General features: G+C 45.3%; 1 protein-coding gene across 4 annotated transcripts in view; it reads left to right on the forward strand.

The window, feature by feature from the left end:
* Positions 1-26,489, forward strand: part of NCOA7 (nuclear receptor coactivator 7) — a 167,039-nt gene that overhangs the window by 35,213 nt on the left and 105,337 nt on the right. For 2 of the 4 annotated variants that reach the window (XM_083176688.1, XM_083176685.1), the window contains one exon: positions 13,813-13,949. In XM_083176688.1, coding sequence (XP_083032814.1) covers positions 13,900-13,949 — 50 coding nt within the window. In that variant the 5' untranslated portion in view covers positions 13,813-13,899. The remainder of the gene's footprint in view (positions 1-13,812; positions 13,950-26,489) is intronic. The other 2 variants (XM_083176687.1, XM_083176686.1) reach the window with 1 other exon arrangement.

The following is a 26,489-nucleotide window of genomic DNA, read 5'->3' on the forward strand; positions in this document are numbered from 1 at the left end:
TGCTAATTGGATATCCCCAAATGTATAGTAATGTTGCCTTCTTGGTTGGTGTTGTCCATGCACTTCCAAGATAAAGGGGTCTCCGCCTTCACCCAGTCTCACTTAGGGGGAGATGCACTAAATGGAAAATGTGGTAAAAACCCTGTTGTATTTTTTTTACCATATATCCCTATGAACTAAAACCTGATCGCCGGGTTTTTGCAATATTGAGTAATGCCAGAAAAGGCTAACATTACTCTATAGAATCCTATGGGCTTCTCTCCGCTGCAGTGTTTGACCCCCCAGGTCTCAGACCTGGAATTCCAGTGCAGAAGTCACTTTGCAAAGGACATATGTTATCACAAGAGCTGTTTTTTTGCAATAATAGTCACATATGGTTAGTGCAGTAGCTGGCGGATGCTGTCGATTTGGGGCAGCGAATGTTAGTGAATCCCCCCCTAAGTCTGAACTAAACAAATTCAATTCTATATATCCAACCCAAAATATGTCCAGGAGCCCTGAACGGTCAGATATTCTCTGTGCAGCACTGTGGAATATGTATGCAGTACTAGTAAGCTCGCTCGAAGCAAATGCTTTGAAAGCTAGATGTACTTTCACTTGCTGGCAACAGATGGCAGTGTTTTGGTGACACACGGACACTAGACATATATATATATATATATATATATATATATATATATATAAATATATATCCATAGAATTTGATCGGCACTTGCGGAGAAGATGAGTCAATTGCCCCGGTGCCTTCCTTAGCAAATTATAGACGTAGAAATTACCAGGATCACCCGGAAAAAATAGGCGGCACTCGAGGTCTGTGTTCAAAGAATATCTGTATTGAAGTTATTACATATTAGACAACGTTTCAAGGCCAAACTGGCCTTTTCATCAGGTCATTTGCAAGTGCTTATAATAAAATAAAATATATAAATATTCTATTTTTACCTGAATTTAGGAAGTAGCGTTGCTTAATGCACCTGTTTGTATACTATGTTAGATATAGTATTGGGTCATGATCTGCCACTTTTTGTCCTTTTTGGACCTACAGTAGCCATATCCTAGTGAAATACCTATACCATGACTAAACACAGTTCACGATTACTTTTATTATCAGCATTGTTAGACAGAGTTTTCTCATAAATAATATGGGTTGGGATCATTGGGTCTACAGCAAGTTGGTCAACAATCGTTAGGTCAACATGGGTCTAGGTCGACATGGGGTTAGGTTGATTTTTTTACCCAAATGTCGACATGGACACAGTTTCCAGTGCACCGATTCGCCCGCAATATTTCGGGCACGGTAACACGCTGTGCTCGGCACACGATTTTATTCTCCCACCAAGCCCTAGTGGATGGTAGGGCATGAAATACCGCCTGTTGGCACATCTTGGCTCAGAAAAACAGTGAAAAACCCCATGTCAACCTTTTGACTGTCAACCTAGACAATGTGGACCTAATGCTTGCGTCGACCTAATGACCTGTCGACCTAAACCCATGTCGACCTAGAACCATGTCAACATATCCCCATGTTGACCTAAGTGTCAAACTAACGATTGTCGACCAACTTGCTGTAGACCTAATGACCGGATCCCAATAATACAATCTTTTAACTGATCAATTCAATCAAATCATTGCTGCATCATGAAGCTTCAAAAGTCTCATTTTTTACCTTAGAATCACTTGTAAATTTTCACACGATTGCTAAACTTGCCTCTTCTTTCCCATGCATTAGTTGTTGATGGAGGTTGGTATATTCAAACATGTATTGGTTTCTTCCACATCCTGCTGAATATCAAAGATTCTAAAGCAGGCAAAAAATACAAGATCCATCAAAAGTTGTGTTATTACAAAGCCATATCAATATGTTACCGGAGACATATACCAAAGTGAAGGCCGGCACCCCCTGCAAACTATAAATTTGTGCCCTCCCATTTAAAAAAAAAGGCAAATAAATAGGGCATGTTATCAGAAGCAAGGGGCATAGCGGCATAATAGTACCACCAATTCAGTTTCACCAAACAGTAGCACAATGTTCTTTATATGACACCACATAGTAGTGTCCCTTATAAACAAAGTCCACAATAGTGGCCCTTATTCACAAAGCAGTGACCTTTATATACATAATGCCCACATAAGTAGTGCCCCTTAAACATAACATCCAGAATGGTGCCACTTAAACGTGTAACGCATACAGGTGTATTGTCCCTTATACATAATGCCCACAGTAGTGCCACTTAAAACACAACATTCCCACGATAGTAGTTCCCCTTATACATATCTCCCACAGTGTGCTACTTAATCACATAGTGCCCACAGTAGTGCCCATTCCACATAAGGTCCACAGTAATATGCTGAGCAGAGAGAGGGGGAACAGATACTGGGCAAAAGAGAGGAGGGTACAGATGCTGGGCAGAGAACAAGGGGGGACACAAATGTTGAGCAGAAAGGGGGGTCAGATGCTGGGCAGATAGAGGATAGAGATCACAGTATGATGCTGGGCAGAAGAGGGCAGATATTGAGTAAAGAGAGGGGGCAGATGCTGGGTAGAGGGAGGGGGGGGCAGATGCTGGTTAGAGACAGGGGGGGCAGGTGCTGGGCAGAGGGGAGATAGATGCTGAGCAGAGAAAGGGGTGGTAGAGCTGGGCAGAGAGACAGTGGTCCAGCTGCTGTCTCTCTGCCAGTTACACACTGGCAGGTACCCCTTCACTGTCCTATACTCTTTTTCTGGGCAATAATTTCTGCCATTCAGCATTTATGGGCTCGCTAAGCAGCGAACGACTGCTGCTTATCGAGCCTTGCTGAATCAGGCCCTGTGTGTGAATATTTAGCAAGCTTGCATTTAGCTATTAATTTTCTTTAATGCATTGAGCGAAGCGAAGCAAGCTCACGAGGGTCCACTTGGATCCCTTGTTCCGACCTTGCTCCTCCTCTCCCCGCTCCCTCTCCTCCCCAGGTCCTTATGGTGAAGGGGAACTAATTGCTAACATGGGGGCCATGCTGTGGGATCCTCAGTGTTTCAGAGGGTCATAGGAGTATGTTATCAGCTCCTGCAATCAGGGGCTTTTCTAATCAGCATGTCCCGAGCTCCTCCAATCACAGCTCGGCACATGCTGTCCTGATCCTGATGCTTAGATCAGGGGAAGGGGCTTGGCACTGCAGTGAGGGAGATGTGGGACCTCCCTTGCTGCTGCAGTTTTCACCGATGTATGTCCTCCCTTCCCTCTGCTGCAGGTGCTGCTGCCTTTCATACACTGTCAGGTGCAGCTGGCAGCAGCGCACATCCTTACAGAAAGAGTCATAAAGCAGGGAAAGCGCCTTTATAGGCTGGCACCTACCTGCACTGCAGGATCTGCTGAGCGGCTAGCGCTGCCGTGACCAAACTAGTTAGCCCGCTTGAATCAAATCCTTCCAAAGCTAGTAGATGTAGCTTCACTTGCTGCCAACAGATGGTAGTGTTTCAGAGTCACATAGACACTAGATTATATATAATCATTTTGAACCAAAAGTTGACTCTATAATCTGCAACATTTTTAAAATTATATTTTTAACTCCAAAACTAGTTGCTTGGTTTCTAATAGGGACCCCATGCAGATTATTTTCCAGTTGTGTTACACAGAAGCAATAAATCCAATTGTGGGTTCTAAACTTCAAATGGCAGTGGACAGGTGGTGCAAGTAGGAGGACCAATCACATACCACAATTTCTTAATTGCAGTTTGAGTTTGGTCATTCCGTTTCCATTCCCTTTTCTGGTTTGGGCAGTGCTGTGTGCGGTAGCATCCATGTCCAGTGTCATAAATAGACCTGTTCATTAGTGGCACCACCAACCTAGAGTGAAAAATATATAGGTCACAGAGAAGTAAGATTTTTATTTACTTTGGGTTCTTTACAGGGCTTTAGGGCATTCAGTTTTGATTCTTGACCCACATGGTTACATTTCTAGTTGTAGCTCTCTGCCCAAGGTTTCCGGCATGGCTGATGGTCACAATAGTAAAAAGTTTTCCATAGGCAATATTTTTGTTTTAAGATATCAATTTATAGTACTGCTTCAGCAGCTTTTTTGTGTTTTGTAAACGTTTTCCACTGGAGCCCACCTACTTTGAGTGTAAATATTTCATTCTTCAGAAGCTATAATCTGAATATATTTTTAGGAATTTGCTATATTTTTACGCTTCTATAAATCTTGCAGCATGTCTGTATCCATGATGTCATTAAGAAAAATTTAATCCATTTGATGCACATCATAGTCCTGTTATACATGAATATCCATATGACTGTAAATGTGGTTTTATATTGGTTGCATATTAGCAAAACAGATACTTAGGGGTTATACAATATGGGATTCGGACTGTTGGAACATCCTGACAGTTGGAATCCCAGTCGGTTTTCCTTGGATCCGACAGTAACTGGACAGTCGGAATACAATGTTCCAACTGTTGAGTGTCACAAAGTCAGTGGATCGGCAATCCACAGCTGTTTTCGACAATACAGACTTGCCTCCATAGGGAGGCGGGCCTGTAGCAGGAGAATCATTGAATACTGAACTATTCCTACTGTTGGAAATAGCGGAAGATAATTAATATCCCCCTATACCTCTACCAGTCTTAGAAATTCAGTTATTTTACTTATGTTACTACTAACTACAGATTAAGGGGGAAATTTACTAAGATCTGAGTTGTATTTCACATGTGATGTTGCTATGGGCAACCAATCAGATACTATCTATTATCTTCTAGAATGTGCTAAAAAAATGAGAAGTAGTTTCTGATTGGTTGCCCATAGCATGTGAAATACAACTCCCATCTTAGTAAATTTCCCGGTACTTGTTTCCTAGCACGGCCACAACGATCATGATCGTGGGCATCGTGAGGAAAAATCGGGGGCATCGCGGCCATCGCAAGCACTAAAAAATCGGGTGCGATGGTCGCAACGCGATGCCCGCGATTTCCCCATAGGGAACAATGTTAAATGCCTCAATTTAGCCGCGATGCCCCCGATTTCCCATAGGAAACAATGTTAAATGGGTCAATTTACCCAAATCATCATAGGGAACAATGTTAAATGGGCCATAAACCCCCCAAAACACCCCTGAACAGTGAAATGTCCCCCCAAAAGTACTTTACGCTACCCCACGATCAACGCGAACCCGAAGCGTGGCGAGCGCAGCGAGGCCGCGAGGGGCGGCGGTACGCGTCCTCCGACCTTTTCATACCCCCACTATCCACGTCGGCGTGGAGTTGAGAATAGAATAGTGTGGCGAGCGCAGCGAGCCACCGAGCCCGAAGCGTGGCGAGCGCAGCGAGCCCTGCGAGGGGACGCGGATACCTGTGAAGCCCGCGAAGGGACGCGTTTACCTGTGAAGGTATCCGCATCCGCTCGCCACACTATTCTATTCTCAACTCCACGCCGACGTGGATAGTGGGGGTATGAAAAGGTCGGAGGACGCGTACCGCCGCTGCTCGCCACGCTTCGGGTTCGCGTTGATCGTGGGGTGGCGTAAAGTACTTTGGGGGGGACATTTCACTGTTCAGGGGTGTTTTGGGGGGTTTATGGCCCATTTAACATTGTTCCCTATGATGATTTGGGTAAATTGACCCATTTAACATTGTTTCCTATGAGAAATCGGGGGCATCGCAGGTACATTGAGCCATTTAACATTGTTTCCTATGGGGAAATCGTGGGCATCGCGTCTGGACCATTTAAGGCTTTTTTAGCCGCATACGACGCGACCGACGCGATTTTGACTATTTTCAATGCATTTCAATGGTAAAATCGGGGGCTTCGCGTCGGTCGCGTCGTATACCACTAAAAATGACCCGCGATTGTGGCCGTGCTAGGAAACAAGTACCAATTTCCCCCTAATTGTCAGATCTGGCTGGTTGGAACAAAATCCTAGTAATGGATGAGAGCAGATGACAGTTGACCATTTGCTTTGAAGTGCTGGAAAACTGCCAAAAACTGTCACTCAGATATTTCCAGGTTTTTGTTTCAACCAGCCCAATCTGACAATCGATCTGTAGATGTCTGGCCAGTTTATTACTAGAGATTGCCTAGTCTCTCCTATTTAATGATTTTTTTAAACTTCCAAAGGTGCTGTTTTCACAAATTTTGTTATTATGACTCTGTACACATTTACTCATTATAGTAGATAAATAGTCCCTCTAAGTACTAGGCTCAGAGCTGTATCGATTTTTCTGTGGGCAGATTGCATTACATATCATAGTCTGACATTAAAAGTGTCTTGCTCATTCTTCAGGGTAAACTATGGTAGTCCTCGTAATCTAAAAGCTTCCTGCTAATTTGCATTTCAGTTGTTGACAATGGTATCCTAGGAGAATATATTGCTCTCACAAAAGCGTGATCTCTTTTTTTCTGAACATGTCATCATGGCTACAAATGATGACACAGAGTTTTTTTACATACTTTTGGTTGTGATATTCATTTACGTAAAAATGTTGATTGTGCAACCCTTTGTGATGTTGGGTTTATTGAAGACTAGCAACTTGCCCCGGCTGCCCGCTGAAGCAATTTTGGCACGACACTGATAGGCTCCTCAAACCGACGTTTTATAATGGGAACTTTAAAGAATAATTTTATTTTTACAAAACTGGAATACAAATGGAAACAAGGGAACAACTGAGATCTTGGGCTTACAATTTTAATTTGACATGCTTCACTAAAATTATCACTGCTTAGCTTCCTTTTTCCATAGAATAATGTCTCATACACCCAATCATTTCTCTACCAATGCTCTATAGAATTGTTTAAACCACACCAAAATCCAGTGGTTTTTAAAAGTTAACCAGAAAAACCGATGCCTACTATACACTTTATTTTTTACTATGTAGAGAAGTAAAACTTTGAATTGTGATGAACAATGGAAATAGCGACTATAACATTAATTAATTAATTCATTTATTGGCAGTTATTTATATAGCGGACACATATTCTGCAGCGCTTTAGAGAGAATATTTGAACATTTACATCAGTCCCTGCCCCAGTTTACAATCTATATTCCCTACCACATGTACATGCAGACACAGACATTCTAGTTTGTTTGTTGGGAGCCAATTAGCCTACCAGTATATTTTTGGATTGTGAGAGAAAACCAGAGTACCCAGAGGAAATCCAAGCAAGTATGGGGAGAATATACAAACTCCACACAGTTAGGGCCATCGTGGGAATCGAACCCATGACCTCAGTGCTGTGAAGCAGTAATGCTAACCATTACACCATCAACCCCGTCCCAGTTAAGCTTACAATCTATATTCTCTACCCAGGGGTGCCGACAGGTTGGCTGGGCCCCGGTAAAATAGTGGGGGCGTGGCCACCGGGTGGGGCGCGACCATGCCCCAGTGGGGGGGGGGGGGGACGACATAATTTGTCATTTGTGCGGGTTACCAGGTAGCCGGGTTTCTGGCGGGATTATCACAGTCTCACATACACTCATACAGAGGTAGAAATGACAGGCTGCTGCTGCAAAAGAAAGCTCTGGCACTAATTGCATGTTTGTAGAAATAAATACCTAAAATAGTATCTTAATAAATAATCAGCTTAAAAAAACAAACATATGCTAGTGGGGGCGTATATAGATATCTAAAAAAAGAACCCACAAGTAATGCTACAAGTTTTTGCGCTAATGATATTGAGAAGCAGGGTCACTAAGCACATACACAAATATGGACAACATTTAGAAATCTAGGCACATCATATTAACACAATACATTATAACAAATACATTAAAATAAACAATAAAGAATAAAATATAACAAAAATATATATCTTAGAGGTGGATTGGTAAAAAAATATCTATAAATTCAATAAATAATGGGGTTTTAGTTCATGAATTGATCAATGCATTTAAGCTTGCAGCCCATCGCCAAGGGACCCCATTTCCCTGCAAGTCCTACACTAACAACTTGTTTTCATAAGAACCTGGCTACTGCTTGCACATCATAGCTAAAATGAGCAGTGCACTTTAGGAGGAGATAGTGGGATAGACCTTGACAAAGGTCTATAGGCGGACCGAAATGTTGGCCCTTGGCCCACTGTCATGCACACTACACTGTTTGTAGAACTGTTGAAGATGGATTAAAAAGTTTGTTATCCAAACAAGACCGGTGAGTGTCTATATAAGACAGGAAATAAGGCGGCACTCCGGCGACTTGAAAATAATTGAACAGAGACCTGTTTCTTATGTCCATAAGACATAAGAAACAGGTCTCTGTTCAATTCTTTTCAAGTCGCCAGAGTGCCGCCTTATTTCCTGTCTTACATAGTGGAATCCTGAGAGGTTACCAGAGGAAGGCACCTGGTGCCATTGCCAGGAGCTGAGCTGTGGAGTGCCGTCCAAATATTATATATGTGATTTCCTGTACCTATGATGGTATGATGGAAATTACAGACCTCTCTCATCCTTTTAAGTAGGTCATCTTGCACAATCGGGGGCTGTCCAAATACTTCTTTGCCCACTGTGTGTGTGTGTGTGTGTGTGTGTGTGACTATAAGAACATAATACCGCTTTCACATTGCAAAATGCACGGTCGCACCAGGACTTTGAAACAGTTCAGTTCTGCTGCGACCCTGCATTTTGCACTATTCAGATCCCTACTGTGAACCAGCAATATTGCCAGTTCGCTGATGTCATGTGGGGGCAGCGGCGTAGCTTTGTTTGGGGCGCCCCCCACCGTTAATGGGGGTGGCACCTCCCCGCCCGTCCGTCCGTCAGGCCCCCCGTGCCCCCTCCCCCCATTGCCGCATGCTTACCTGTCCGCGCGTCCCGGCTCCCCTCCTGGCTTCAAATAAATTCTATGCAGACAGACCACAATAAAATGGCCGCCCCCATACCGCAGATAGTTTCAGAGAACAGTCTGCTTTATGGGGCGGCCATTTTATCGTGGTCCGTCTCCATAACATTGATTGAAGCCAGGAGGGGAGCCGGGACGCGCGGACAGGTAAGAATTCGGGGGATGGGGGGCGGGGGGATTACTATAGCACTGCAGCCCCCCCCGGCGCCCCCATATGCACAGCCCCCCCCCCACACACGACCGCGGGGGCTGCGGTGCTATAGTTACGCCACTGTGTGGGGGTGGGGCACTTTGGACAACAGCATGGCGGGACCGGGGGTATTGCTTTAGCGGCTCACCAGGGGGTTTAAAAGTCCAAACAATATCCGACCGAGGTGTAGTAAGGTAATGAGGTCCAAGAAAAAGGGTTTTGGGCCCCAGCAGACCCGGGCCCGAGTAAAATAGTACCCGCTCCTCCCCAAACTATTCCCAGGAAGGTCACTAGGTCAACCACATGAAGGTCGACATTCATTAAGTCGACCAATGAAAGTCAACTCACTGCGCTCACCATGCTTCGGGTTGGCATTCATCGTGGGGTGGCGTTAACAATGGGGGGGCATGTCACATACAAATTACCCATCAGGGTGGGTATACAATCCAAAATCGGGTATGGTGGGCCATTTAACATTGTTCCCTATGTTAAATCGGCTCCATCGCATACCAATGGCATACAATGGACCCGATTTTACATAGGAATTTAACAAGGAGTACAATGCAAAATCGGGTCGGTTGCGTCGGTCGGATCGCATGCCATTATAATGGCATGCGATGGACCCAATTTTACAATTGTCTGGAAAGGTGAAAAAAAAGCCAGAAATCGCGTCAGTCGGGTCCCATCGCATACCTTAACTTAAGGTATGCAATGGGTGCCGTGCTAGGAAACAAGTACCAGTATTTTCATTAAATGATTAATTAACAAGTTTAGAATCTGTGGAATATAAAGTAATCCATGTTACTGAATTAAACAATGATCACACAAAACACTGATTAACCTTTTCTAGGAATGACAGAGAGTGATGCCTGCTGCAGATATCAGACTGTACTGCTGTTAAAATTGTAACCAACTCAATTTCATAAAAAACCTACACAGCTACCAAGTAAATATGATAAAAAATATTTTATATTATCAATGCATAGAAATAGTGATTAGTATCACATCATAGAAAATAATTTTGTAAACAACACCTGCTTAATGGAACACAGGAAATGTCTCTATACTAAAGACATTAGGAAATAATCCAGTAGGAATATTGGGGCAGATGTATTAAGCCTTAACAAGAGATAAATACAAGGGTGAAAAGAAGGATAAACGTCCAGCCAATCGGCTCCTTACTTTTTTCAAACACAGCCTGTAACATGGCAGTTAGCAGGTGATTGGCTGGGCATTTATCTCTCCTTATCACCCTTGCATTTATCTCTTGTTAAAGCTTAGTATATCTGCCCCAATCAAACATAATTTAGCGATTGCCCAAAAGTAGACAATTTGTTTTCCAGCTCAGAGCTAGATACTAAATGTTAGCACAAAAAGCCTTGGTTCTTTAATAGGATGTCTACTGTGTAAAGTGGTGAAATACGGACCAGGAACAAAAGGGCAACACAATTTAATATACAAAGATGAAAGAGACAGACAGATGGCAGAGTCTGCTTACCATCTGCCGTATGAGGTTTCTGATCACTGTCAGGTGTACCATGCAGGTGGTCCTGTATTAGGGAACCACTGTATAAACTCTGGATACATGGTACATGGTTGTGGAGTGCAATAGATAATATATAAATCACTCACTTAATGTGGAACAATCAATGTAAGCACAATGGGAGCCCTGTGAAGCGTAATATAAAGTGCATCCTTCCTGACCAAAGAATCGATTTGTCAGAGGAACTCCTTTTTACTATACATCTTTTGTTTGTTTTTTTAAACACTATATTATTACAGCAGCACATTTTAAGGTCTGAGTGCATCACTTTCATGGATTTTTTACATTTTTTTAAAAATGGCACAGAGTTATTTGTATTATCATTAATGCTAGTTTTGCTTGTTGTGCCTCAAACATGACTACTTGCTAGGAATTAGTAGACACATACAGAATGTGAGTGGGAGCATGAGGTGAAATATTGTCCTGATTAGCAATAAGTGGCAATATTCATTGATAATTATTGGACAGGGATCATGAGACTAACAGTGTTCTAGCTGCAAGTCTGGCACCAGGCTTTTAAATTCGTGATCCAGGTGAATATGTGATAATGAAATTGAAATGACTAAAGGAACAAGACTATTTATGCCAGTTCTTCTGAGACCCAGAGTCTGATTGGTTGCTGTGGGCAACATCACCTCTTTTAGTGTTTAGAAGTGTTAGTAAACGTATCCCTCACACTTCTGCTTTTTGAAACCCAAGATAATTTTCAGCTCCATATTATCCACGTTATAATTGTACTCCGTGACTGAATAAAGGCTGTGCGCATACACACAGGCAGTGGTGGAACTTGTGGGTGGTGAACCCATGTGCAAAAATATAATTTGGGCCCCCTTCCTCCACCCAAACCCAAATTCACATTATTCTACATAGCAGTGGGTGACAGTGAGAGGCAGGGGAGGCAGTGTGACAGGCAAAAACTGGGTGACAGGAATAGGGTGACATGGGCAGCAGTGGGCCCCTTAGTCCTCAGGGGACCCGGTTCACTGCACCTGCTGCACCAATAGTAGTTTCACCTCTGCGCACAGCGTCTTTTCCAAAGACAGAGGACAGGGTGTGTGGCTAGCAGCTCAAAAAGCAGCTATGTCCCTTTACAGTTTCTTATATAGCGCAGCAGATTCCATTGCGCTTTACAATAGTAGACAGTGATAAAACAAACTGGGTAACAAACAGACTCTTGAAGCCATGTCCCTTTCCCCAGAGCTTGCACCCCTTTTTTGGGAGTCATGAGCCCCACCGTCCAAAGGTTGGGAGGTGTGGCATATATTTATTTGAAGACAGACAACAGCTTAGGTCAACCATTTTTACGTCATTTGGAATGACCTATCGTTTAAAACTGTCTGTGTGTGGGCCTAATCACGGAGTGGGCAGTGCGGATGGTGTAATGGTTAGCATTACTGCACTGAGGTCATGGGTTCTATTCTCACCATGGCTCTAACTGTGCAGAGTTTGTATATTCTCCCCGTACTTGCGTGGGTTTCCTCCGGTTCCTCCGGTTTCCTCCCACAATCCAAAAATATACTGGTAGGCTAATTGGCTCCCAACAAATTAACCCTAGAATGTCTGTGTGTGCATGTACATGTGGTAAGGAATATAGATTGTAAGCTCCACTGGGGCAGGCACTGATGTGAATGTTCAAATATCCTCTGTAAAGTGCTGCGGAATATGTATGCGCTATATAAGAAACTGTGGTACTTATGTATTATCTGGGCTCCCATGTTAAATGCACCCCATTTTTTCATACCCCTACTATCCATCTACGCATGAGTTGATTTTATATAGTGTGGCGAGCGCAGCGCGCCACCGTGCCAGAAGCGTGGCGAGCGCAGCGAGCCCCGCAAGGGGGCGCGGTCTCATAAGAAAAACGGGAGCCTAGATATTACATAAGTACCGAAACTGTTAATTATAAAAAAATAATCACAACGTAATCTGCATCCCTGCTGGTCCTTCGACCAGATAATGACCTGTCTTGCAGGATTTGGCACACATCGTCCCATTTGTAGTCATGATGAACGATGTGCTAATAATGTGTTAATGATTTATAGTTGATAAACGACCCATCTAATCCTCAGATCATTTACACAATCATTCTATATGTGTGCATGATATAGGGGGAGATTCTCTATTCGCCGCCCATCGCAATCATAATTATCGCAAATGTTCTAACATATGCGATAATTATAGCAAAGGACAGCTCTTGCGTTAAGAGCTGTCCTCTGCGGTGAGAGTCGCCGGGTCCCAGCAGGTCCCGACGGCTCCCCCCTCCCTCCCACACTCGGCGCTGCTGCTGCGCCGGGTTCTCCTCCTCCCTGCACCCGGAAGAGGATCAGTGCAGGGAGGAGGTCACAGGTCCGGGCAGCACAGCTCTGTGCTGCCCGGACACAGGTAAGGGGGGAGGGGGCAATGCGGGGCGGCGGGGGTCCTTGCGGGGCGGCGGTGGGTTCGCGCTAGAAGCCCATTGGCTTCTATGGGGCATTGACAGATTTTTCTTTTCATGCCTAGAGCATCCCAAAATTCGGTAAAAACCCTGATAACAGGGTTTTTACCGCATTTTTACCTTAGAGAATCTCCCCCATAGTTTGGCCAGGAGTGTTCTGGATTTTAAGGGAAATTGATTGACAGATTGGATTGTTCAAAAAATGAATCTGTGGAAACTCCACAAGACAACTGGAATCTCATTAGTGTCATAGTTGGTAGCTACTGTGCTTTTAGTTGATATCTTACAATGTTGTCCGTGCCGGCGTCCACTAGATTGCACCCGATGGAGCAATTCAAATGTTGCTCTGTTTGGGCACGCACAGCTGCTAGTGCTGGCATTACTGTTGTGATGTTCAGTGATTTTGACAGGCTGGTAACTAGTCTAACATTAAGCATTGTTATTACTGACGTCCTATGCATTTAATTATTATGCAGATACTGTTTACCTTAAATCCTGCCACCTTCTGTGTTTGCATGCTTTTATACTAAAATAATAAGTAAATAGGTCAGTTGCTAATAATGGATAAATACGTACATTGTCCTGTAATTGTTATACATAGATGAAGCTTTCTTTGCATAACTAAAACTGAAGACATAACCTGTATTACACTTGAGCATGTGTTTTTTTTAATATGGCGTGGTTATATTTATTTCTTGGCACATTATGTGTACCACGTGACCCATATGTTGTCACTGATGATTATTGCTCCATCCTTTAAGAAATACAGTTGATATCTGATCAAACTGGAAGTAAGTTGTCCGTTTACTAGTCTTAAAATGTACCTGTTTGTATTGTCAAAGCAGGAGAAATGTCAGCGGACATGAATCAGTGAAAAGGGAAAGTTCCTCTGACTAAGAAACTTGCTCTGGATCCTCGCAGTGTTTATCATGGACAGCAAGGAAGAAAAGAAGGAACGAAGACAAGGCTATTTTGCAAGGTCAGTTCTTTTATTCATACCAGTGCTATAAAAATACAGTATACAGGCTCATGAATAAGTACTTGCCCTATGGACTTTCCTGGCTTGCGACCCACAGTTGTATCACATATATATATGTGTGTGTGTGTGTGTATATATATAGACAGGTTCAGCCTGGCACTCCACCTCTGGTACAGCAGCCACGGGTGCCTCCCGGTGTGTAAATGTAGACCAATATGGAAGCAGACAGTGGCACTCCACGGAATTAACTTAAAGTGAGTTTAATTGGGTGACCAACGTTTCGGGGAATAGATACCCCTTTATCAAGATGTACACATTGTACATCTTGATAATGGGGTATCCATTCCCCGAAACGTTGATCACCCGATTAAAGTCACTTTAAGTTCATTCCACGGAGTGCCACTGTCTGCTTCCATATATGTGTGTGTATATATATATATATATATATATATATATATATATATATATATATATATATATATATATATATATATATATTTATTATATTTAATATAACTTTAATCCATATAATGTAAATGAAAGTGTAATTTAAGTTACATTTTTACAGGCAGTGCACACTTTATTACTTTATTACATATACCATTCTAGTTAAAAAGATATCCTAGAATTACAGCGCAAAAAAGAGAGGTTGTGCAGCTCAGGTACCAACGGAGTCAGTGTTTGTCAATCACCAACAATAAAACAATAGTGCAGAAAAAGTCAGTCGACACCCTTAAGCGCTACCTCCAGTTTTTAAACATAGGAAAGACCATGCATTTGAGAAGGAATACAATAGATAACTTAACAACATGGTGACTGCGGCTTCACATGTACCAATGAAGGGAATATCCTTCCCAAATCTGAAAAAGACAATCTCCAAGCACCCCACAATTGGAGTTTTTGGAGATATATAAAAAAACAACAATTGGTGCAGTAGATCTTAAAGAGAATGAAAAAAGTTTTTATTAAGTGAGATGCACTCACACTATCGTATGCTTGTGAGTGCATCTCATTGAGTAAAAACTTTTTTCAAAGAAGTAGGGCACTCAGGGGTAGATTTATTAAGCTTGGTGAAGTGATAAACTGTCTGGTTTTTATCACCGGCCAATCAGCTCCTACCTGTCATATTTCAAATCAAGCCTGTAACTTCACAGATAGAAGCTGATTGGCCGGTGATAAAAACCAGACAGTTTATCACTTCACCGAGCTTAATAAATCTACCCCCTATTTACCAACATTGCTTTATGTTATTTAGGCTACAGTAGATAACCTGCATGTATGCCGAAAACAAAATTGTTGCCATGAAACATGTAACAAACCAGAATGTAGTTGTAATAAATCATATTAAATTATATATATTTCTAATGCTGGCCTAACACAGGTGGATACATGGGTTTCTCAAATCCCAGCCCCAATTTGAATGTAATATAAAATCTGCAATTGGTTGTGTATGCAAATTTAAAACTTTAGAAAATATATTGAAATGGCACAAATATCAAAAATTCCCTGTTTAGTCTAGGCATAAGGCCCATACACTTATGAACATATAAAAATATTGGATTAAGATCCCTATAAAAAACAACACCCTTCTCTGTTAATGATTTCAGCTGAGAAAACATCAATAATAAATGAATTGGCAAGTGGGAGAGCAGAGCATATTGTTCCAGGTGGAAGAGGTTATTACTGTATTGGATAACGATCTGTTTATTACATGTGGTTTAGGGCATTATGTCAACAGAGGAGCTACAATTTACATGGTCAAGCCGAGCTTCTGCTAGCTGAGCTTTCTAACCTCTAGAACAGTGATGGCTAACCTTGACAAGCCAGCTGTTGTTGAACTACACATCCCAGCATGCCCTGCTACAGTTTTACTATTTGGCCATGCTAAAACTGATGCAGGGCATGCTGGGATGTGTAGTTCAACAACAGTTGAGTATCAAGGTTAGACATCACTGCTCTAGAACGTAGCTGCCAGCTCAGTCTCTAGTAGTGCACTCTATGAGCGGGATGTATTAATATACATCGCCGCCCTTCACCTGGCAGCCGCCGCGATGCTGCCGCATATGTACTAACATATGCGGCTAGCATCGGGTTGCGGTGACTGAGACCCCCGCGATACCTGTGATGTGGTCTGCGGGGGTCTCTGTCACCTCCCGGCGGCTACCAGCGTCCTCCTGCGTCTCCTCCTCCCCCTGAAGCCGGATGTCCTCCCGGCTGTGACACCTGGGGGAGGAGGAGATCAAAGGAGGACGGGAGGGGGGGGGGGGGGGGGGCGCGCGGACGGCAGGTGGCAAAAGAAGCCCATAGGCTTCTATAGGGTATCGCCACCCAGAGGGTGACAATACCCTACAATGCATTGACGGGGCGGCGGGGTTTTAATACATAGGGAAATGCGGTAAAACTGGTGTTTTACCGCATTTTCCCGTTAGTACATCCTGCCCTATATGTTTGTGCTCTCACCCTACAGAAAATTGCTCTAAAGTTTTCCTCTGTCTGAGAAACATGCATAGCTGATCTCCATGGCAACGTGTCAGTGGGTTTAGAATTAGCAGCTGTGTGTGCTTACATATTAGCACAAGTATCCTTGGAAAGGTCTTACAATAGCAGCTGCTAATGTTTTTACCAGATCCATATCTAGGATAGTGTGGCCAGAGCACAGGACACAGATGCCCTGTAGGCAGAACTTTCTGCCGTTGGGATATGTAAGTGCCAAGGGACCACTACAATGGGTGCATACTAATATACATTGCAGTGGGCAGTACTTCCTGTCTGTCCTGTGTGCTCGCCTTCCCTGTCTCCCTGCAGGGAAAGAGGTCACGATGTCTCTCCACATTACGGTCCCACAATGCCCTTGCAACTGAGCCATTCCCAGTTGGTGCAAATTTGTGGCTAATTGACTGAAAACACTAATTTTCAGGGGTTAGCTGCAAACATTAAGTAACCGCATGCATCCCAGAGGGACTGCAGCAGGTATTGGAGATCCCTCCTGCCACACCGGCAGCAGCATCACCCATAGCTTTTATGGGGGATGTGATACTGCCGGATGTTTCAATATTGGAAAGCATCATATCTGGTCCAGGGGCTACCGCCATTCTGAGATGGCGATAAATTATTGTAGCCTATGGGCTACAGACCTCACTGCCAGTGGGGCAGTGCGGGTCAGCCGGGGGTCCGTCAGTGCTAAAAACACGTATGCACAGACCCCTGGCAACCAGCAAAGCAGATCGTAGGAAGGGGCTCCTTATGGAGCAATGCAATCCTGGGTGGTAAATGGGCCCAAGAGACTGGGAAAAAACGGAGACACCTACAGCCTGCAAGTAGTAGTGTACCCCCCTGTCTTGCCCTCAGTGACAAATTGGCTGTGAGAGAGGTATAGGAAGGGGATTTGGAGAATGAGGCAATGCTGTTTCTTGCACAGGGCCCCAAAATGTCTAGTTACAGGCAGCACTGTCCGTAACAGAGACTGCATTTTTGAAACCATGGGATCTATTCAGTTACATGGTTTGTAAACTGTGTGCAAAATACATGGTACTGAGATTGTCCACCTGCAGGGGAAATATACAGCATAGATCTTTTAGTTTAATGCCCTTCCCACAACTTAGGCTGCACTGCGTGGTCCTGATGGGAGGATAGGAAATTACTCTTGGTTTTTGGCTTGCATTTAGTTTGCTGTGACATCAGCTAATATGTATGCAAACAAAACAGACAAGAAATAATTATTATCTCACCACGAATAGGTGGAGAACCCCTAAATATTGAATGACATGTTTATTATATACCAAGTACACTATATTCACTTCAGTTCTCATCCCTCTCAGAGCACCAGATGTACTAAGCTTCAAAAAGTGATAAAGTGGACAGTGATAAACTACCAGCCAATCAGCTCCCAACTGCCATGTTACAGGCTGTATTTGTGACAGTAGCGGATTGGCTAGTACTTTGTTCCTCTCCACTTTCATTTTTGAATGTTAATTTATCTGCCCCAGTGTCCTCCTTCACTTATATTATGTAATGCTACTTGATTAGACACTGCTTCTTTCATACATAGCTATCACATTGCTAGAATGAACTCCATCCATCGTAAGAGGATTTAATACATTTATTGTGACAATATTAAATTCCAAATTGCTAATTCGTCTGAGACATATATAGGGGAATTCAGTGCTGTGATTGTGAGTTATTGATGGCGAGAAGTGTCGATAACTCGCCGTCATTGTATCCAACACTTCCCCGAGGTGAGGTTCACTTGCAGTTTGCCTCCTTTCCTGTTCCCTGAGATGAGATGGAAATGGCTAGTGTGGCCAATAAAATGGAGGTTTAACGCCATTAAAATGCGGTACACATTGCCGTTTAAGGGGATCCTCACGGCCTCTCTCAAAGTTAATTTCTTAACCCTTTGGGTGCCAACATATCTGTAAGAGATGTTTAAAATATCTGCTAGAAATGCCAGTGTTGATCACATTTGTTATATTAAATAAAAAATGTTGTGTAAAAATAGATTATATTTCCTATATAAGGTAAACATTACAGGTCATTATGATAAATAAAAATGTTGGCTTGGCAATTTTCACACCTATCTTGACAAATTCACTTGGCACTGAAATGGTTAAATATGTTTAGTACCAACATGAGTTTTCACATTGTCATGCATTATGGAAGAACAATATGTTTAGTTATTGCTGTTATTTTGTGAACACATTGCTATATTATGCCTACAAGCCAAAACATGAGTAGTTGCCAGAAAATGATTACACTTTTATTTTATGTTTTGCCTATGTACGTAATACTAAACATTACAAGAGTAAAATAGATTTTTTTCTATTCATTCAGTCTATTGTTTATATGCCTTTTGGCACACATTAAGTTTCTGGACAGAGGTACAGTATGTTGTTGTGTACACATGGCTAATGTGTGCAGTAAACATGACCTCATTAAATAGCTTTTTAGTTTAGGTAATTTAGAAAAAAGGGGAATAGGGTCAACCATTCCCTACAAACATGCAATTCTAAAAAGTGAGAAAACCTGTGTGACCGGACATCTATGTTTTGTGTTTCTCCTTTAACCCTTTGCGTGCCAAGTGAATTTGTCAAAATAGGTGTGAAAATTGCCAAGCAGACATTTTTAGTCATCATAAAGACCTGTAATGTTTACCATATACAGGAAATATATATTTTTTTTACAATTTTTTTTTTTAACAACACTATATAACAAATGTGAGCGACGCTGGTATTTTTAGTGTATATTTCTCTACCGTCCAATGGGATACTGGGCTTCACTACTACTATGGGGATTGAGACCTCCGCAGGAGAGACAGGCACATAAAAGAACTTTCAGTGTGGGTGCACTGGCTCCTCCCCTCAATCTCCCTCCACTAGTCAGTTTTGAAAAATGTGCCTCAGGAGAGGCAGTGCTTCTGGATGCTCCAGAGTTTTTTCTACATTTATTTTCAAGTTTGTTATTTTGGGGCGCTGTAGTGACCACACAGCTGTCCTGCTTCGTGGGTGTCAGGGGAAGGGTCAGTCCCCGGCCTCTTCAGGTGCAGAGCTGACCCTGCTACAGGACAATCCAGTCCTGCGTGGGACTTGTCACCGCACAGCATTGCGCTGTAGCGAGCAAGTCCCCTAGCCGCCGCACACCCCTGACAGGTCTGAAGACATCGGTGGTGAGTACAGGCTGGGGGTCCCACAAGGGGTCCCCGCAGCCATTGCTGGTGCGGCTAGACGACGGCTAGTAATGGCGGCTCTCCAGCAGGGACCGCGTGAACACCGCGTCTGAAAACTGGCATAGGGGTGCTGCCGCTGGACCACCAGGGACACCCCTCAGGGTATATATATATTTTACACCTTTGATAATGTCAGTATAAATACATGTAAGCGCCAGCTCCGTGTAAGGGGGCGGGGCTTCACTCAGAGCGGGACCAAGCTCTGCTGGGCGCGCGCTGTCACTTCCTGCTTCTTCACACGCTGCCAGACTCCATTACAGGGCTCCTCACTGGCGTGGTGGATCCGGGTACTTGCAGCACGGCAGAGACAGCAGGTTTTTATAGCGATCTAGCGCTGCTGCGCTATCTAGCTTACTCAGACACTGTGTTGTTATATCACTGTGTTTAGCGTTACCAGCTCACCCAGATCTGTGAGTTCAGGTTAAGGGTGCACTTGGCTCCCCAATTGCTCTGTTTTTTCCCCACTGATTAGTTACAGACACGGTAAAGCAAGCACATAGTCTGTTTTCACTCAGAGGAAACACATCCAGCAGTGTGTGCACGTGTGTGACTGCGTGGGGGTTGTGTTTGTTACTACAGACATTGTAGTATTATCTCATCATGGTGAAAAAGTTCACTTGCATGGTGTGTAGCACCAAGTTTGTGCCCAAGTCACAGTCCCAGGTTACTTGTGAGGCTTGTATGTCACCACAGCCCAGTAGTGCTGACACCCAGATCAGTGGGGTTCCCCCACAGCTTGCGGGGCAGTCGCAGGCAAACGAGCAGGAGCCTGCGTGGGCCTCCAACATAAAAACCTTGTTGGATTCTGTGGCTTCACAGCTTTCCACTAACACTCAGCAAACGCAGAGGGTTCAGAGGGAATTGTCCATGTTAGCTGCCAGGGTGGATATTCTTCATACCCAAAATGTACCTCCTCCTCCCGCACAGCCTCAAAAGAGGCAGGCTACTGCTATGGATCCTGACACAGATGAGGACGATGAGGACATATTGGAGGAGGGTGAGGAGCAGGGTCTGCAGGAACCAGCTCCTGAGGCGGCAGTGCATGGTCCCGAGCCCCTTATCAGGGCCATTAGGGATGTTTTAGATCTCCCAGTAGAGGCATCCACAGAAGGAGATCCTTTCTTCATGACTCAGAAGAAACAGCCAGTGTACTTCCCTGAGCAGGCAGAGTTAGAAACTGCTTTCAGGGCTGCATGGCAAAACCCTGATAAGAGGTTTACTCTTTCAAAAAGGTTCACAAATGCATATCCCTTTGAACCTGTGGGCAGAAAGAAATGGGAGGAGCCACCGGTAGTGGACTCCTCTGTTTCCCGCCTCTCTAAAAAGGTGTTGTTACCAGTCCCAGGGGTATCCACCCTTAAGGACGGGGCGGACAGAAGGCTGGAAGCTACCCTCAAGTCCATATATACGGCCAGTGGGGCATCCCAGCGTCCAGTTTTAGCCAGCTGCTGGATGGCCAAGGCAATTCATACCTGGTCAACCCAGATTCAGGAAGGGTTGTTGGGTGACATGACTGTGGCCCAGATAGGGGACAGCCTGCGTCACATTCAGGATACCGCAAAAATCCTGTGCGAGGCACAAAAAGAATTGGGCGCAATAAACGCGCGCAATTCAGCCATGGCGGTTTCAGCCAGACGGGCCTTGTGGCTGCGTCAGTGGTCTGCAGATGTAGACTCAAAGAAGAGTGTGGAGGGTATTCCCTTTACAGGAGAATGGCTGTTTCGGCAGTGAATTAGACGGTTGGATTTCCAAAGCCACGGCAGGAAAATCTACCTTCCTTCCATCAGCCCCCACGGTTGCAAAGCGTACCTTCACAGGTGCTTCCCAGCAGTCCTTTCGTGGGAACAGGTTTCGCCCCAAGGCTAGGGGCGCCTCCAATGCCAGCAGGGGCACGAGAGGCAAGTTTAGGAAGCCTAACACCTCCAACACCCAGGACCGTCCAAATGCCGCGACTTCCTCTAAGCCTGCAGCATGACGGGGTTTTCCCGCCACGAGACTCTCTCGCGGTGGGAGCGCGATTGTTGCATTTCAGCCATGTGTGGGACGCCTCGGGTCTGGATCCCTGGGCCAGGGGTCTCATTTCACTAGGTTACAAGCTGGAATTCGACAAGCCCCCTCCCAAAAGATACTTCAGGTCGGCACTTCCAGCATCCCAGGAAGATCAGGTGCTCCTTCAGGGGGCCATTACCAGGCTGCTTCAGTCTCAGGTAATTGTACCGGTGCCAGACACGGAGCAGGGCCAGGGCTATTATTCCAACTTATTCCTGGTACCGAAGCCAGACGGCTCAGTAAGACCCATCCTGAACCTAAAGTCACTGAACCCCTTCCTGCGCGTGTTCAAGTTCAGGATGGAGTCCTTGCGCTCTGTGATCGCCAGCCTAGAAAGAGGGGAGTTCCTGGCCTCTATAGACGTCAAAGACGCCTATCTACACATCCCTATCTGGCCCCCACACCAAATCTATCTCAGGTTTGCCTTGGGGAACGACCATTACCAATTCCGGGCGTTACCTTTCGGCCTGTCGACAGCCCCGCGGGTGTTCACAAAGGTAATGGCGGAAATGATGTCCCTACTCAGGCTCCGGAGGGTGAATGTAGTGCCATACCTGGACGACCTGCTAATAAAAGCAGGGTCGGCGGAGGCTTTAAGCAGTGCTCTCAATCTGTCCATACAGGTTCTAAGAGACCACGGGTGGATCCTGAACATGCCCAAATCATCGCTGGTTCCAACCCAGAGGATGGTTTTCTTGGGCATGATCCTGGATACGTCGGAACAAAAAGTCTTTCTGCCGATGGAAAAAGTCACTGCAATACAACAGCTGGTCAGGGAGGTCCTACAGTCACCTCTGGTACAGATCCATCTTTGCCTCCGGCTTCTAGGCAAGATGGTGGCTTCATTCGAAGCAATACAATTTGGCCGCTTCCATTCCAGGACTTTTCAACTGGACATTCTGACAAAATGGTCCGGCTCCCCCCTGCAGATGCGCAGAAGGATTGGCCTGGCAACAAGAACCAGGATCTCGCTACAGTGGTGGCTAGATTCATCCAATTTGTTGGCAGGCAGACGGTTCCAGATCCAGGACTGGATTCTGGTAACCACGGACGCCAGCCTGAGGGGCTGGGGAGCTGTGACACAGGGAGTCCGCCTACAGGGTCGATGGTCTCCACTGGAGTCAGGCCTTCATATCAACAAGCTGGAGTTGAGGGCGGTCTACTATGCCCTGTTACAGGCAGCTCCATTGTTACAGGGAAAAGCGATCCAGGTCCAGTCGGACAATGCCACCACTGTGGCCTATATAAATCGGCAGGGTGGTACCAAGAGCATGCCTTGCATGAGAGAAGCGTCAAAAATTCTGTCCTGGGCGGAACAGAATGTCCAGGCCCTGTCTGCCATTTTTATCCCGGGGGTCGACAATTGGGAGGCGGACTTCCTGAGTCGTCACGATCTTCACCCGGGAGAGTGGGGCCTTCACACTCAAGTGTTCAATGCCATAGTGGATCTGTGGGGGCTCCCTCAGATCGACCTGATGGCTTCACGATTGAACCACAAGGTAGCAATGTACTGTGCACGGACCAGAGACCCAGGGGCGATAGCGGTGGACGCTCTCACCTGGACCTGGGATTTCCAATTGGTGTACCTCTTCCCACCTCTCCCATTGTTGGCTCGGGTGCTAAAGCGGCTCCGGCATCAGGGGACGGAGGCCATACTGGTGGCACCAGACTGGCCAAGAAGGGCCTGGTACGGGGACATTCAGGCCATGCTAGTGGAAGACCCGTGGCGTCTGCCCCTAAGAGAAGACCTGCTCCTCCAGGGCCCGTTCGTCTTCCAGGACTTACAGCGGCTACGTTTAACGGCCTGGAGGTTGAGCGGCAGATCTTAGTCCACAAGGGTCTACATCCCTCTGTCGTCACTACAATGATAAAAGCCAGGAAGCCGGTGACGGCGTCTCATTATCATGTAATATGGCGCAGGTATATTGCCTGGTGTGAGAAGAATGACTTGCCTCCGGCCAGTTTTCGATTAAACAGTCTGCTACGTTTCCTTCAGGCTGGCCTGGATAAGGGACTCAGATTGGGTTCCTTAAAGGTCCAAATCTCCGCACTATCTGTGTTTTTTCAGAAAAAGATTGCGGCCTTGCCGGAAGTCCAAACCTTCTTACAGGGGGTGCTGAGGATTCAGCCCCCCTTTGTGCCTCCCACTGCACCATGGGATTTGGAAGTAGTTCTTACTTTCTTAAAATCAGCCCGGTTTGTCCCACTGGAGGAGTCTGAGCTGCGACACCTCACTTGGAAGACTGTTGTTCTACTGGCTCTAGCTTCGGCCAGGAGGGTGTCCGAGCTCGGGGCTTTATCTTGTCGAAGCCCTTACCTTGTGTTCCACAACGATAGGGCGGAACTCAGGACTAGACCACAATTCCTTCCAAAGGTGGTGTCAGGGTTCCACCTAAACCAACCTATTGTGGTCCCTTCTAGCGCGACACACCCAGATATACCAGATACCTTGGATGTGGTTCTCACCCTTAAGGGGTATGTCAAGCGCACAGCTAGGATCCGTAAGACCGACAGCCTGTTTGTGCTTTATGATGCGCAGAAGAAGGGTTTACCTGCTTCAACGCGTACCATTGCCAGGTGGATAAGATGTACTATCCAGCAGGCTTATGCATCAGCTGGTTTGTCGCTTCCTTTTTCAGTAAAGGCTCATTCAACCAGGTCTGTAGGTACCTCTTGGGCGGCTGCTCGAGGGGTGTCGGCAATGCAGCTATGCAGGGCCGCAACTTGGTCAGGGCAACACACGTTTGTGAAGTTCTACAAGTTTGACACCCTGGCCAGGGAGGATTCCCAGTTCGGGAATGCGGTTCTACAGCAGAATCCGCACGTTCCCACCCGTTCTGGTAGCTTTGGGACCTCCCCATAGTAGTGAAGCCCAGTATCCCATTGGACGGTAGAGAAAATAGGATTTTGGGTACCTACCGGTAAATCCTTTTCTCGTAGTCCATATGGGATACTGGGAGCCCGCCTCAGTGCGGCTTTTTCTGCTGTCAGACCTACTTTATTGTTAGGCTTATTGCCTTGTTTTCTATAGTATGACTATAGATTTGTTCTAGTTACAGGTGTCCTCTTAAGTTGTTAGGATTCACCTCTTTTATATGTTTTTTGTTCGTTTGGGTGTGCTGGATGAATCTCACCACAATACATTATCACATACTCCTCACATGCTCTCCTTCGGCACAGTTTTTGCATTAACTGACTAGTGGAGGGAGATTGAGGGGAGGAGCCAGTGCACCCACACTGAAAGTTCTTTTATGTGCCTGTCTCTCCTGCGGAGGTCTCAATCCCCATAGTAGTAGTGAAGCCCAGTATCCCATATGGACTACGAGAAAAGGATTTACCGGTAGGTACCCAAAATCCTATTTTTGCACATCTCTCACAGAGATGTTGGCACTCAAAGGGTTAAAGCATATGCTTGGCATAATATTCCTTTAACCACTTGAGTGGAATGCCTGGAAATTTTCTGGGCTCAGCTGCGCTGCCACAGCGGTCTGTCCCGGAAAATTTCCGGGCATACCACTATGCAGTAGGTGCGTGCCAGTGGTGCCTCCAGCGGAGCACCACTAGCGCACTACCTTTAGGGGTCACCCCCCCTCCTGTCGCCCACCCCCTCTGCTCCGGCGATCGAACGCTGGAGCTCCCCTACCGCCAGCCATCATTCGCAGCAGTGACGTAGGCGGCAGGCTCGGGGATGGTCGGGGGGACTCCTGACGCCTATGTCACTGCTGACTGTGACTGGTGGCTGGGGCAGCAGGGAAGCTCCGGAGTTCAAACACCGGAGCGGAGGTTATGGGGGGGGTTCCTCTCCAATGTGTCAGCTCCAGCACCCTAAAATGTTGACAGAACTCCCCGCTATCTTTCCCATCTTCTCCTGCACTAGGCGGCACCATGTTGCTGCCAGTCAGCTGACCGCTGTTCCACCAACTGTAGGCATTGATTCTGACATCTGATTCCATGCTCCAATCTCTGAATATCAAGGGAATAAAAGGGTATCCTGATTCCAGCTCAGCATTCCAAGTGTATCCAGATCTCTGGGTCCAGCTTAGAATTCCAAGTACATGCTCGCTGGATTCATCCCAGTATTACAAGTGCATTCAGCTCAGCATCCCAAGTGTATCCAGATCTCTGGGTTCAGTTCAGCATTCCGAGTACATGCTCCCTGGTTTCAGCTAAACATTCCCAGTATATACAGATCAGTGGGTTCAGCTTAGCATTCCTAGTGTATCCAGATGGCTGGCTTCAGTAAACCAGCATAAGTCAGTTCCCACACTGACTCCAGTCCAAGTAATCCAGTATTATTCAGTTTACACCAACTCCAATTCTAGTATCTGCCAGGTTTGGTCTGGTTCAGAGAACATGTTCCAGAGCCAATACATTCTTTCCTACCATAGTTTATTCTTCAATTCCTAAACTCGGTAAACCTCATGTTCAAATCTTACGTCAGACCCTCTAGTTTCCTGTACAGAGCACCACGTGCTGACTCAATAGCGTCTAACCTGAGTTCCCAAAACACCAGTAACCTAATAACATCCCAGCAATGGGAATCTGACTGTCAAGTGTCCAAGTGTTGTAATCATTTGGAGCTGCAATATCAATAGCTCCACTAGTTACCCTTCACCTCAAGCCAAGTTGCATAATATGTACTGTTGGGATAAATAATTTTGCAAGGTGAGATATATTCCAAATATTTTGCCAATGCCCCCTTATTCCACCATTGTGACATGAGGTGTTCCATTTAGTATTTTAGGGTTTGCCCATTCATTTACAACCCT

The sequence above is a fragment of the Crinia signifera genome, chromosome 3, assembly GCF_055691185.1.
Source record: "Crinia signifera chromosome 3, ASM5569118v1, whole genome shotgun sequence".
Taxonomy (NCBI): Eukaryota; Metazoa; Chordata; class Amphibia; order Anura; family Myobatrachidae; genus Crinia; species Crinia signifera.